Source organism: Sciurus carolinensis, chromosome 11 (assembly GCF_902686445.1).
Source record: "Sciurus carolinensis chromosome 11, mSciCar1.2, whole genome shotgun sequence".
NCBI lineage: Eukaryota > Metazoa > Chordata > Mammalia > Rodentia > Sciuridae > Sciurus > Sciurus carolinensis.
This window is the reverse complement of record NC_062223.1, coordinates 95,819,002-95,834,623: the sequence shown is the minus strand read 5'-3', so window position 1 is coordinate 95,834,623 and position 15,622 is coordinate 95,819,002. Positions and strand designations below refer to the sequence as shown.

At 38.7% G+C, this 15,622-nt stretch overlaps 1 protein-coding gene across 1 annotated transcript in view; it reads right to left on the bottom strand.

The window, feature by feature from the left end:
• Piwil4 (piwi like RNA-mediated gene silencing 4) overlaps positions 1-15,622 on the bottom strand; it is a 45,576-nt gene that overhangs the window by 16,232 nt on the left and 13,722 nt on the right. The window contains exons 8-13 of the mRNA XM_047518537.1: positions 15,137-15,248; positions 9,941-10,064; positions 8,780-8,897; positions 5,758-5,869; positions 3,499-3,683; positions 1,387-1,459 (exon numbers count right to left, since the gene is read on the bottom strand). Of these exons, the coding sequence (XP_047374493.1) occupies positions 1,387-1,459; positions 3,499-3,683; positions 5,758-5,869; positions 8,780-8,897; positions 9,941-10,064; positions 15,137-15,248 (724 nt within the window). The remainder of the gene's footprint in view (positions 1-1,386; positions 1,460-3,498; positions 3,684-5,757; positions 5,870-8,779; positions 8,898-9,940; positions 10,065-15,136; positions 15,249-15,622) is intronic.

Here is a 15,622-nt window from a genome sequence, read left to right as displayed (position 1 = left end):
TTAAACCACTAACAAATGTTATCAATGTCACTTGAAATGCATTTTCACCAATTATTGGTTCTGCACAGTCATGCTACCATCTGACCCATTCCTCTTGGTTTTCCTTCCTCTTCATTTTCTCTCCTGATCTGATTCTGTTAGTCCCCTAAAATGCCCTTCTCATTAGTTCCTCCTACAGCTGTTTGGTTGACTCATGGTGGTACAAGAGACTGACCTCGTTTATAGGAAATATGCACTGAAATATTCAAGAGTAAAAGGCACTGTACCCTCCAATGGTTCCAGAAAGAGACAGGAAATGATAAAGCAAATACAGCAAAATCTCAATAATTAGGGATTCTGGAAAGGCACATGAGAGGTTTTTTTTAAATACATGTTGCAACTTTTCTGTAAATTTGATTTTATTTAAGTAGGGTAAGAAATCTCTTTGTTTAATATAATATCCTTTGGATCTTCTTATGTGATTACAAGAGAAGCAGAGATGGCTGCGCTAGTTTGCATGAGGTATGAACGGGAACGGTGGGGGCTGGGCTGAGTGAGCTAGCAAGGTGAGAAGGGGAAACAGGGTGGACAGAGAGCACTGCAATATGGGGGCAGCCAGAAGCATGACAGAAGAGGAGAAATTTTCAGGAAACAGGAAAGGTTGAGAGATTTCGAAGAACTGGATGCTAATTTTAACTTGTCTGGAATGTTGGAGCATGACCTAATTATGTCTTGGCTTCAAACAGCCTGCAAAGTCAGCTCCACACGCAGGCACACACGCAGGCACAACCTAGGGAAATGAGGCAACTACAGATGTCCCACTGTGTGGTGTGGTGCGGGAAGAAATAGCACCTATGAAAGATGAAACACTCAGCAGATGGCAAGAACTCAAAGGAAGCCTGAACTTGGGGTCATGAGCAACGAAGGAAAACCCAGACCTCCAAGAATCCCCTGAAATACTGGAGAAATGCTGGGCAACCCAGCACCTAAGGGATACAGTGGGACACCCAACAATTTGGAAAACAGGCAGTCATCCAAGAAGCTGATACAGGGGTGATAACATGTATTTTTAAATTGTTAAAAATAGGAAAATAAAATATTGATTAAAATACTGAGATGAGTATTTTTTTAGTGCTTTGGGGGAAATGCACAGCAATTTGCAACACAATATGGGACAGCATGTTCAGGTTCCTTCAAGACCACAGACATAAAGAAAACATTTAAAAATATTTAACAAAAACTAAAATGGTTTCTAACATAACAATATTTGTATGATATTAGAACCTGTACTCATATATTGTGTAAATAATATGAAACTGTTTTTCAAAGATTTTTTAAACTTTGGGACGTCTTTTTTTAAGATATTAAAGGAATAAAAGCTGAGGAAAAAATGTATCCTATACTTACCAACTGAACATCAGGATTCACATGTTGCTGGATAGCTCTAAGAAACGAGGATGGATTTTCTTCTACTTTTATGCTACACAAAAAGATGAAATATTTAATTTCCTTCTTGGAATATAAGCATTAAGATGTTATCAATAGAATGAATTTGTTATTGAAACAAATGAAAATGCTTCAAAATAACAATGAAAGTGTCATTGTAGTAACAAATTTTTATAACAAACTAGTAACTTCAAGGGGATATGCCAAAAAATATTTAGTAATCATTTTTATTAGCACAAAAATAATTTGGTGGAAATGGAATTTTCTCAATTGTATAGAATCCCTTCAATTAATATTTCTGTTGTTCAAAATGGGGTTGAAAGTGAACTTTTGAAATCACAAGTACATAATATCAAGTGTCTGAGATAGGGTTCAAGTTAAAGCAGAAATAAGATTTCTCTCACTGAATCTTTATGAGAATTTTAACATAAAATATTAATATTCAACAAAGCTGAATAATAAGAAAGGGAGGTGGATTTCTCATTAGTGGAAGCTTGTTTGGAGCCTGGAATATCTAGGTTTAATCAATCCATGAGTCAGCAAGCATTTAGCAAAATATATAACAGTATGTCAGGTGCCAGAGGCTACAGAAATACAGAAACCCTCACACTCAGGGTTTATAAATCTAGTTTCTTTCAAAAGAATCAGCTTCTTTTATATGCAAATAATTGGACCCTCCCAATGCTCAATGGTGCCCTTTTAAAGCTTGCCCAGCAGGTGGCAGGAGCACTAACCTACAAGAAAGGTCTGAAGCAGTATTTCAAAGACTAGATGGTCCTGACTTTTCCAATCGAAATCCTGCACAGCAATTCAGCCACTATTCCTGACCATGCCTTCTAAAATCATCAGGCAAATGTTTTAGATGAGAAAATGCACGCATAAAAATCTAAACCAGGTAAATGGATACTTCACTGAGGGGAAAAAGCGGAGGAATAAAATATGGGCTTTGAAATAAAAAAAAAGTCAGGGAAGAACACCAGCCTGAGCTTGTTCACTGAGTTCATGTGAGAAAGAGCCTATGATGCAAGCCCAGGGTCTGCAGACTGTGGCTTCTTTCATAATCGTCTCCTGCTCTATTAGCTCATTGGTTAAGGGAAACTAGAGCAGGGGAAACTCAAACCAGGCGATTTGTTAACAGATTTGATAAGAAGAGAATTCTAAACTATGGTGTAAAATGAGACTTTGGGCATAGCTATAGTTTTCAACAATACTTGTGCTGCTGATGTAATTAATTAGTAACTAGGTGTTTAAAGACTAACTTCCCAACCTGCCAATTAGGACACTGGTACCTCCACTACAACAAAGAAAAAAAGTAACCGTTGTTCTTTCTAAGCATATCAAGTTCAACAAGGTGTGGCATAACAGACTTTATGGCTTTCCTAAAGTAAAACAATGTTAAGCTTTAAGTATGATTGTACATGTAGTATGCACTCAATTAAAGCAATTTTCTTTAAAAATTTTCTTAAAGCTTTCTTAAAGCATCATTCTCAAGCCCAGCAACCAGTTTAGTATTTAGCACACAATAGGTACACAATAAATGTTCAAAAAAAATAAATGAATGAACTTGGTTTTAACAGAATATTAAGAAAATAACTCATCTTGTTATAGTGACAGGATCAGAAATGCTTATTTTTAGATCTATTTTTAACCTAAAAGTTAAAGCATAAAATCTATCAAGTAAATCAGAAAATGCAACTTTATTTTTAAATATCCTACTTGCTGTTAAGTTTTAAAATAACTGATATGAAAGAAATAAAGAAAAAATTGAGAAAACAATTTATGTACTTAGTTAGGATTTATTCTATAATTATTACTGAAAAGATTTTGAGGTCATGAGACTTCCCTAAGAAGAAATGTGATGTGAAAACAAAATTTTACACAGATCAATCTAAAATATATTTTAGCTGTATAAAGTTATGATCATTACAAAATCTATCCAGTTATGACTGTTTTATTTCACTTTATATTAGGGAACATTACTGAGATAAGCTTTTGTAGATATGTCAGCCATTACTTCCCACCTTCTAAACAAATCAAATTAATACATGAAAGAAAAATTCAGTGTATTCTCACATTTTGGGGTAGCCCACATTAAATCCCATGGGGCTTCCAACTCTTCTCAAGCAGTTCAGAAAGCTCTCAATCACATTTTCAGCTCTGTCAGTATGTAAAATCAACCACTTATTCAAAGGCTGTGCACTTAAAATCTTACAAGATCGAATATCCTTGGACCAATCAGCAGCAGACATGGGTTGACACTGAGGAAAATGATCATAAAAGGATTGCACAAATTTATTCAGAGAGCAATTAAACACAGTGTGCAAATGGTCAATTTTTGCCACAACAGAACCATTTAAGACACCTTGTTATTCAGTCTTAACACAAAGATGTAGGCACTACATACCTGAACACACACACATATGTTTCCTGGGAGTGGGGACATCTATAAATCATCCCAGGTCTGCCAGGTGCTGGTGCAGAAACTTAGGTAAGACCTCCTTGTGGGTCTCAGATGTGTCTGATCCAAAGATCTCAGAGGTTCCCTTCCACTTCTAAGAATCTACAACCTCTATTATGAGTGACATGGGCAAAGAAGCTGTACAGTTTGGTCTCCTTTATGCATTCTGATATCTCAAATGGAAAATGACGATTATTGATATTCCAGGTCATCATACTAAAATGGACAAGCCCTACAGAGAAGTTAGCACTGTACCTTATTGTAGGAGAGCTACATTTAGGAACAAAGAGGAATGCCATTAATGTTTGAGAAGCAACGCAATCCCCTTGTTCTACAGACTCAAAAGCTGTAGCTGAGAGAAATTGTAGAGCCAGTTGGCAGCAGTGGCAGATTGAGAATGCTAGCACTTTCTACAAAGCACTCATTTCCAGCCACTAGCCATCTTCATGATGCCTTGCCTGTAAGTGGCCAGGCTGGAACTCAGCTCCAGGAAGTGACCTTAACATGAGAACAAAATGGAACAGCTAGCCATCCACAGTCAGTTTCGTAAAAGCCAAGGTTCATTCCTGTTCATTACCTACAGTAAGAGAGCCATGGTCTTCTTGCATACAACCCTGCTGTCATAACATGGATACTGGAAGGAGACCCAGAACAATGAACCTATGAACATTTAATCAGTTCCTAGGACATAATTTCAGAAAAGAGTTGGCCAATGGCTGGGGATGTGGCTCAGTGGTGGAGCACTTGCCTAGCATATATGAGGTCTTAGGTTTAATCCCCAGCACTGCAAAATGATGATGATGATGATGATGATGATGATGATTGACCAAAAAGCTGATGACATAGTCACTTCTAGCAGGTCCCTACCTCTAGGGTACAGGTTCTTCCATTTTAATGCCCTTTCTCCCTAGGAGACCTAGTTCCACACCAAAAAAACACAAAAACAAGAAAAAAAAGTTCTGGAAAATATGACTTTACTTGTAGGGATGATGAAATGGATAATGTGAAGTATCTTGAGCCCTGCTTCACATATGGATGTGAAACTGCACTTCTCTTTACTGATCCCTAACCTAGTGGTGATATTTTAGAGTTTTGTTTTATTTCCTTTGTTTTGAAAATTAGTTTTTCCAGTGTCTCCAGTCAAGGTTTTGGTAATTTGGATAGATTATTCAAAATAAAGGATGAAAAATATCCCCATGTTGCCAATACAAGACATTCACTGTTCAGTTATATTAGTTCGGATATGTATTTTATTGCATGAAATAAAGACAAGAAAGCCTTTCAAACTAAATGAAATGGGCAAAACAGAGGGGGAAAGTAGGATAACATGCAATTTTTGCACAAAATAGGTTCAGTACTCAACTAAAACCCAAAATGAGCAATGATTTCTCTCTTGAGGCTTCCGCGACTCTCCCTACACAATGTCTGGGGGTAGGCTCCATGAGAATTTCTTAACTTTTATGTCAACTGAATAGCATTTTACTTTGAAACATTAACAGATACAATGAACACAACAACAAAGAAACCAACTCTGGTATCAGGAACTTGGTCTAATAGAATTAACCTTCACCAGTTAGCAGAATTTTTTTAGATAACTATGGCTTTTCTTTTTTTTTCTTTTTTTTTTTTTCAGTCATATAGTACAACAGTCAATAATAGGATATGTCCACTGGGTGCCACTAAGTCCATGCAAGTAAATTTATACTGAAAAGAAAATTAAAGGGGACCTGAAGTCTTAGGACAAAGGGAGGGCAGGGACATAGCCACAGAGAAACCCAACACATAGTTTAAGTGCCCAGTTACTCTGGCAAATGATCAAACTTACACATGTTCAAGTAAATAATTTCAAATGAAAATAAAATCATAGTACTTACTATGTGATCCTGCATTAATATTTTTTCTGAAGGTATGACCCGGCCAGTCAGAGACAACTGGCTTCCAAAATGCAGTCCCCAGGTCTCCAGCTCAAAACGAGCATCCTTGTTTCTGTTGATAGAAGTGTTTTAAGTTAAAAGAGTGCTGATTCTTTCAAGATTCTTAATCATTAGAGATTAAATTATAACTTACTGAATTAATTGGGGGCTGATTTTCTGTCTTTAGGATTCCTGGATTCTATTTCTACTCATTTTTCTCTCCTGCTCAAAAGACTTATGGGGCAAGGATGCCCATCTGGGAGATGCACAGGTGGGAAAAGGCTTCCATTGGGACCCACTGGTTAGAAAAGCCAAGCCAGGCCAGCCTGGGTTTAGGAGTAACCTTTTTTTTTTTTTTTTTTTTTTTTTTTCCTTTTTTAAATTGTTTTTAGCAGTAGATGGACACAATACCTTTATCTTATTTAACTGTTTTTAATGTGGTGCTGAGAATCAAACCTAGGGCTTCACACATGCTAGGCGGGCACTCTACCACTGAGCCACAACCCCAACTCCTAGGTCTAACCTTTATATGTGACCCCTAGCAAACTTTCAAATCTTTCAAAGTGTTAGTTACTGGCAAAATATTGAGATAATAAAAATAGGTATTTCAGAGAGTTGATGTAAAGATTAAATATGACAATATATGGAAAGTGTCACATGCTATGTGCTCAGTAAATGTAGATATTATTATTATTCCCAGTAACAAACTTGTTAATGAGGAGTCATCTGGGGGCCTCTGGACATAGAGAGGTCTTCTGGGAATATTTGATTCAGTAGCTTGGGAATGGTGAGAGGGTGATAAAGAAGACATAAGGAATTTAGCCTCAGAAGACAGGGAAGTAGGTTGACTATGAGGTGAATATTAGTATTATTAATAAAGACAGTCCTTCATGCTTGATTAGACTTTAGTTTATAACTTAATAAGCTTTAATCATAGATTATGCTTTAATCTGATGAAACTGTGATATGGGGTAATTTCTACTGAGCTTTGAGCTCCTGACTTTGTCTCCTGCTTCTGACACAGTACCCAGCACATACTAAGCCAGGCACTAAGAAGATATATGAAATCTACACCTCTGTGTACCACTTAAACCTCCATCTCGATTTTTTTTTTTTTTTTTTTTGTACTAGGAGTTGAACCCAGGGGCACTTAACCACTGAGCCACATCTCCAGTCCTATTTATTTTCTATTTTGAGACCTGATATTCTTTTTATTTTGAGACAGAGTCTCACTAAGTTCCTGACACTGGCTTTGAACTCGAGATCCTCCTGCCTCAGCCTCTGACCTCTTGAGCAGCTGGGATTATAGGTATGTTCCATTGTGCCCAGCTCCACCTCATTCTTTAGGGAGGCTGGAACCACTGTCACTCTGCAACAGTTCATTATGTTCATCTATTCATGTTATGTCTAGTCTGGTCATACTGAATCCTTTGAATTAATTATTTTCCTTCAGATACTATCTTCCCAAGATGGGAGGATAAGGCCATCACTGGGTAGGAAATGGGGTAAGGTAAGTTGTAAAACTCAAAGGTGGCAGAAAGATGTGTCCAGAGAAATGATCCACAGCCCAGAATAAGGGGGAAAAAGAGAGAATTTCTCCAGTACACCTAAGTCAGGGGCATGTCCAGAATAAATTTAAAAAGTGTATCATAAAATGGACACTACAAAGCCACTAGCCTGATAATAGAGATGTGCATTTATCATATGGAAACATTCCAGAAAAACCTTTAAAAGAAAAAGTTACAAAACATGATTTATGATACTATACCATTTTCCTAAAAGGAACAGTACCATGCATTTGCAAATATTTGAAAAAAATACACGCCATTCACTTAATTATGATTTATTGGTTAACAAATAATTACTGAGTTGTCTTTCTCTCTCATTTTGCTTATATTCATATCCAAATTCTTTTAAGCTAGTATTTTTTTTTTTATTTTAAAGAAAATTAACTATTTGGCTAGGTGCTATGATGCACCTGTAATCTCAGATACTCTGGAGGCTCAGGCAGAAGGAACCCACGTTCGAGACTTGCCAGGGCAACAGAGTGAGACCCTGTCTCAAAACAAAAAATAAAAAAAGGGCTGGGGATGTAGCTTAGTGGTAGGACATTTGCCCAGCATGTGTGAGACCATGGTTTTAATCCTCAACACTGTAAACAAACGAACAAACAAAGGAAAATGACCATTTTACAACAATGTATCCCAATAGAAACATGAAGCAAGCCACAAACACATTTAAAATTTTCTAGGAACCACATTTAAAAAGTTACATGTAACATAGAAAGATACATGTAATATGTAACTTAGTATATCCAAATTAGTATCAACTGAGAATGTGTTTACTAGCCACATTTCAAGTGCCCAATAGCCACATGGGACTATGGTATGAGACAGCACAATCTCAGGATGTCAGAAAGGAGACACAGGAAGGAGCACAATTCTCTCATCACAGATTTCACCATGCTGCTGTAAATGAGGGCAGGAGCACAGTCTGAGAATCAGATGGGCTGAACCAAAGGACAAAGGCCCTTGGAGTTTAAAGACTACGCAGTGGGGGCTTACAGTTCCAGCTCCTGAGGCCAATATAGCAGATCTGAGCACTCCTGACCCTGAATACTCGAGGTCTGCCAGAGTTTTTGGTTGTTTTCGGTTTTGATTTTTGCTTTTGGTTTTGTTTTGTTTTTAGATTAATGATCTCTATGTATAAATTTCCCCAGACCTCAATTCGGTAAACATGTGCAAGCAGAGCTCTCTAGCTGAAGTGGTGCTGCCCCTCCAGCTTGGCCTCCCACTCTTCTCTTCAACTCACTACTCCTGAACGTCCTGTGTGAATTTCTGGGCTCCAAACAACACATTTCAAAAGTGACTTCCTCTGAGTCAACGAATGAAACGTTTGCCTAAAGAATGAAGCATCATTTACATCATCCAATTCTACATGGCTTAGGCAGGGCACATGCAGCCTCAGTAAGGTGACCCAGTACCTCTGGATGTCATCAGCAAGCCTGGCCAAGCGCAGCTGCCGGCCCAAAGGACTGAGCCGTGTCTCTTCAGCCACAGCCTTCATCAGCTGGAAATCAGAGGTTGCCTCATCAGTCAAGCCTACGAATGCCAACAAATACAATGTGGGAACATGAGCAGGCGCTGCAGCCCCAGTCCACACACCTCAAACACACCTGAAGCTTTCCATTTTCCACTCAATCAGATTCCCTAGGACAGTACTGTCCGATGCAAGCTACATGTCATTAAAATTGTTCTATTAACTGTGTTTAAAAAGCCAAAGAGAAACAGATGAAATTATTTCAAGTAATATGAATTACTTAACCCAGTATACTCAATATATTATCATTTCTACATGTAATCAATATAAAAATGTATTAGTCAAGTAGTTTCCTTTTTCTTTGTATTCTGCATTTGCAGCACATCTTTCTTCAGTTTCTCCATGTAGCTTGTCACATTTCAAGTGTCCAATAAATTCATGTAGCTCATGACCATTAGGTTGGGCTACAATATGAGACTATAACAAGAAGTAAGCATCCCTCCCTTCAAAGATTATATTCTATTAATTTTTCTAATTGCAAAATATGTGTTATATATATATATATATGTATACACACATACATATATGTGATATATATATCATAACTAATTGAAGCAACATAAATACATAAAAAGTAGAAAGTCCCCCTTTCTTAGGCATACTGTATTAGTTGGATAAACATTAAAAGTACTGGAGATAATTATTCAGATCCTAGTATATAAGGAGGATTACCTTCTGGAAGCTAATGCAGGAAGAACCTAAGGATCATTTTGGCACCATGCTAACAATGCATCTGACAAAAATCAGTCATACTGCTTCCTATACTAGTGAATTTAAAAAACTGAAAAGAGTAAGTGGCTTTAGGGAAATACAGAGGTTTATTTTGCATCAAAGTAACAAATGGAATACATGAGATAAAGAAAATAGATTCCACAGGCCCTCTATCTTCACATTTATCTTTACTACTGGATAAATTCCTTAAAGGGCCCATCTTCCACAAGTTAAATTAATGCTCTGGCACCCTGCTAACTAGGAGGATCTGTCCATCGCTAAGGTTCAGGAGCCTGGGATCAGGAGCATGACATTTATAAAACATAAACGTTACCTGTTAGAAAGCAGAGCTCAGGCATCAGGTGGGCAATCTGGGCCTCGGTGTTGTAATTTTTCTTGCTTTTCAACAGACTAACAAGCACTGGCTGATTTAGGTCAGATAAAGTAATATTATATTGCTATAAAATGCAAAAATAATGAGAAAAAAGGTTATATGGAAACACTGCACCCTTATTTATAAGTAATAAACAAATCCCAAAATGAATACATAAGAGAATCATTTCAGAGGAGGGAAAAGAAACCCCAAGGCTTTCTGCTCCTCACAACTTTATGACTAGAACTTGTCTTTTACATCTGAGAGCCAGTTTTATATCTTTAATTATCTCTTAAAATGCAACTACTTTTTCTAAAGTCATTACCCTAATTTCTCTGGGTATCTTCCAGATTCAGAATCGCCTCCAGCTGGTTCTATGCATAGTCCAGTGATCCCCTGAAGCTGAATGAAAATGAGCACTACCACTATCTGTGACTGAGGCACACTGCCCCATGATTAAACAACAGCGTCTAAACTTCCATATTCAATTTGGAAATGTCAATACACATGTCAGTGGCAAATGTTACACTGAGCAGACCTCAGATTTCTCAAAAAAAGCATGCCTATCTTTAACAACCAGGATGGTATGATGTTATAAGGAAGCAGTATAGAAATTCAATAAATGTGAATTTGATCCCCAGCTCTTCCATTTGCTTGGACTGTGACACTGGGGAAGTTGCTCACCTTCCCTCTTCTATGGAATGAGGATAACAGTAGGTGAGACGTGCCCTAGGAAAACTTCTATCGTCGTGTCTGCTTTACCAATTGTCAGCTCACACCCCACTCCATTTCCTCCCTAAACTTGAATTTCAACATTCTCATCATCCTAAAAGTTCATTTCCAATGGCAAAGGTTCCAGCTAACCCTGTATAATTTACTGGACACTAGTGATGGAACTGTAATTATAATTTATAAAATGCCTGGGCATTATAATTAAGGATGTAAGATGCAAACATTTTTCTGTTTTGATAAGGAGTTTTAGTCATCAAAATAAATTAAAAAAAAAAAACAATTCAGGAATCATATTTTAAAGTGGTGAGTACAATGCTGTGGAAAGAAGCTTGGACAAGTCTTTATCAAGAGTCTTTATACGTGACCTCACTGACTCGGGGCACAAGGCATGCTTCCTATGCTCCAGAAACTGCAGGGGATACAAGATAGAAGAGGCAGAGTCCTCGCCTTTACTCACCGCATAATCTGCAAGTGGAGATGCACAAGTAATGATATGCTAAGCACACAATTTTCCTCATTTAATCTTGACAACAAAGCTGGGAGTTACACACTATCATCATCCCCTCCACAGATGAGGGAAGACAGAGAGATTGAACAACTTTCCCGAGCGTCATAACTGGAAGTTAGCCTAGTCTGGGATCTATCCCTTCATTCTGCTTGATACACCTCTCAGAACTGTGTCCCTGGGTCAGTACACCAGGGAAGGTTTGATGAGAGAGGGAGAGATGAGAAAAGGCCTTGAAGAATACATGAGAGCAGGACAGTGTCCTGGAACACCTCAGACAAAGCTGGGCAAGGTTCAGCAAAAAGTGATATTTAGATGGAACACAGAAAAGAACTACCTCCCCCCAAAGTTGCTTCCTAAGGCATCTTTTACCCTTTTCCTTGCTCACTTTCTCAGCTTTTAAAAATATTCTTTTCATGAAAGAATAATGTCTTCTACTTTGAAAACTGACTATATCCTATATTCGATGATGTGGTCTAATAATCCCAGTGACTCAAAAGACTGAGGAGGATCAAAAGTTCAAGGCCAGCCTCAGCAATTTAGCAAGAACCTGACTCAAAATAAAAAAAAAAAAAAGGGTTGGGGATGTAACTCAGTGGTAAAGCACCCCTGGTTCAACCCCCACTATGAAGAAAGAAAGAAAGGAAGAGAAAGAAAGAAGAAAGAAAGAAAAAGAAAGAAGAAAGAAGGAAGGAAGGAAGAAAGGAAGGAAGAAAAAGAGAGAAAGAAAAAAGAAAGAAGGAAGGAAGGAAAAAAGAAAGGAAGGAAGGAAGGAAAAAAGAGAGGGGGAGGCAGGGAGGGAGGGAAAAGAAAAGAAAGCTAGTTAGCTAGCTGACTACATAATAATTTAATGTTCCTTTCCTGGAAAAGAGAGGAAGACACAATTTTGTTTCTTTTCTCCCTAGTTAAATATATATGCAGTAGAGCACAACTCACTACAGAGAGAGAGAGATTTCACCATGATTCCTTCTTCAGAAAATCACAAGTCCTAAAATACAGTTATTCAAGTAAGAACAAATTTAATCATGCAGGAAAGAAACCTGAATGTTTAATAAATCATGGGTTAAATAAACAAACACAAAGCACGTTTCAGTCACAAGATACTTGCCAGTACTACACATCCAGGATTCCAAAGGCCATCCCTGTCCTACAAGAAAAATGTGTTCTAGAAACACTGTAAGGCACAGTGCAGGAGCTTAGAAGCCAGCTCTCCTGTGTGGAAGAAAGCAACATCCATGAGATGACACTTGATCCTGATGCAGTGGGTGGAGGGAGAAGGGACAGTGTGGATTTGCACAGGCGTCTAGTGAGCTCGCACCAAGACTGACATCCATGCAGCATCTAGAGAATGGATGGGGTGATTACAGCAGGATGCCTGGTGGGGACACTGAGAGCACTAAGCTAAAAGGTGGGATGAGACCAAACTCCATGATACTATAGTGAAGAAGGGAAGGTGGCAAGCGGGGTTGGGGGCTTCACCCAGTGTTCACAGTGTGCAGCCATCAGGCTACCGCTCTTCACCACTATTATCCCACCGAGCACTGCACTAGCCAAAGTCCCTTAACAATGAGTTTAAGTCAGTTCCCCAAACACCTTCATGTTTAGTGATTTGCCCAAAATTACACAGCAAGAACCACTACGTTCTTATCTCAGAGTTTATGCTCTTAACCACATTTCTGGGCAGTGCCTCAGAAAGATCTCTCTCACAGCAGTGAGAATGCTGGATTATGGTGAGGAGAGAGCTGGAGCAGAGACCGTGAAGGGTGACTGCAATACCTACCCCAGAGGGGAATCCATGAGAGGTCCTGCACTACTACAGTGGGGACGGGCTGAGGAGGCAGGGATGGTTCCAGAGAGAGTTCAAGGAAAAAGAGGTAGAACTCATCCTGGTGATAAATGAAAAAGGAGGTGAGGGTGAAAATGAGGAAGAAAACAAAATGATTCCTGAGATGCAGAATTCCCAAAGAGAAACAGGAATGGGAAAGATAATCAATTCAATGTGGATTATGGGAATCTGAGAAGCCTACAGGATATCATGCAAACATGTTCTGAAAATGGAGATGAATATGAAATATGGGAATGAGGGCAGGGCAAAAATACTATATTTGCACAGTCTCAAACTACAAAGAAAAGATCCTATGTGATGGAATCATGGTGAATAATGGTTCCTTTTGAGGCTGGAGAGAGAAAATCATCAAAGCAGGCTTAGAGAACAGCCTGAACCCTGACAGAGAACCACAAAAATGGGACCCAGGAAGTGAAGGAAGGCAAGCAGTCAAAGGCTTGTAAAATATACAATATTTTAACTATAATCATCTTCTGTGTAGAACACCAAAACTCATTACTTGTGACTGGGACTCTGTGCCAGTCTTTCCCCTTACCTCCTGCCCCATTGCCCACCCCGGCCTCTGGTGCTCACTATTCCCCTCTCTACACCTATATGCTCCACTGTTTAAGATTCCATGGATGAGAGAAAGCACACAGTATTTGTCTTGCTGTGCCTTATTTCACTTAACAGAATGATCTCCTGGACACAATGTATGAATGTACCAAGACATCACACTATACCTCATAAAAATGTGCTAATTATCTGTCAATTAAAAAAATAAAAATAAAACAAAGTAATTACTGGTGAGGAAAGAAACAAAAAAGTCATTGAGAGTTGCTTAGGATAAGAAGGGTAGCTGATTTTGACCTCTGTTGAGCTATTTCCATAGCAACAGAATCAGATAGCAGACTGCTGACATTTCTGGAAGGAAAACTAAAGAGGGGCTTGGAGCTAGTGTAGACAAGTTTCCAGAGTTAGCTATCAATGGAGCTAATCTTAACCTTCCCTGAAGGTGAGAAAAGATTGAGGAAGGGTTTCTGGTTTTTTGTAGTTGTGGTTGTTTGCTTTTTAAGACATCTGTGAGATTTGAGAGACCTGAATGACTAATATATTCAAGACAAAGTGTCTCTGAAAGGAAATGAACATGGAAGGTGGGGGGTGGGGGCTTACTAATTGTGATTATTGAGAACACAGCCCCTAGAGGCAGCACAAGATTCCATCAATACATATTTCTCGAGTGTGTGACACATGCAAGGAACTATGCTAATCCTGAGAGAGCCCAAGGTCCAGAAGGGAGGTCAGATCACTCACATCCTGACTCAGATGAGCCAGTGCAGCCAAGTCATGGAAGGGAGTCCTGGGAAGGGTGCTGGGGCCTCCCTGAGAGCTGATGGCCAGGCTGAGTACTAAAAGGTGTTTAATGTTCATCTGGGCTGTAAAAAGAGGTACCCAGGAAGAGGAAGCAACATGTGTGAAAATGCACAGGGGAGAAACTGAGTCAAGTATCCACAAAAGACTGGTATAGAAGAGCACAGGGAAGGATGGAGAGAAGAGATGTGGCTGGAAATGCCACAGGTCAAGAAGGGTCTGGGAAATTCTGCAAAAGGGTTATCATTTGGTTCCTAAGGCAATAAAGAATCATAGAAATGTTTTAAGCTAGGAAGTGACATCATCAGATATATGTTTTGGGGTTATGTTTTATTTTGTGCTCAGTACTAGGGACTGAACCTGTGGGCAGGGGTTCACCACTATGCTACATTCCTGTTTTTGTTTTTTTTTTTTTTCCCTAAGACAGGATCTTCTGGAGTTGAACAGGCTGGCCTTGAACTTGCAATCCTCCTGCCTCAGCCTCCTGAATAACTGGTATTACAGGTGTGCCTCACAGTACTTGGCCTTAGACTACCAGAAGAAGGACAGTGGGACAAAAGATGAGCAACTCAGTCAACCCAGGATGGTGGAGAAAAAGAAGAAGGGACAGGGGAAGTCAGAGAACTATGTGTGAGGCAGACTTGCCATAATAATTCAGGGGACTTGACAGACTGGAAAGGAATAGGGAGACCTCTCCAAGCTAATAGGAAAAGAAAACACCTACCTGCTTATAGTAATCCACATAAGTGATCTGAGAGCCATCGCGCCTCTGAAAGGTGTGTGTGGGATTCACCGACCAGTCAATGTCATCGATGCGATAGGTTTTGTTATTGTATCTGGAAAATGGAAGAAATCTTTATTTTAATAAAGTTTTCCAAGGCATCCCAGAAAAGCAGTTACTTCATCACACTTTTAACTTTAAGTATGAAGTATGTTTCAGAATATCAGAAATAAGGACACATATAAATACAATAAGAGTCATTTATTTCTTATTTTAATTAATACTCTTCTCAGCTTTTATCTGAAAAGAGCATTAATTAACTTTTCAGATACACAGGAAGATATCCATATTCCAATGAAACCCATGAGAAAGTCATTAGACTGCAAGCTGTTTTCCTCACTGATAAAAACACTCTACCTTCAGGTAAATCATCTTCAATGTTCAAATGCTGAAACATTGCTCAAAACTTTCCTGTTGGCTTCAGGTGTC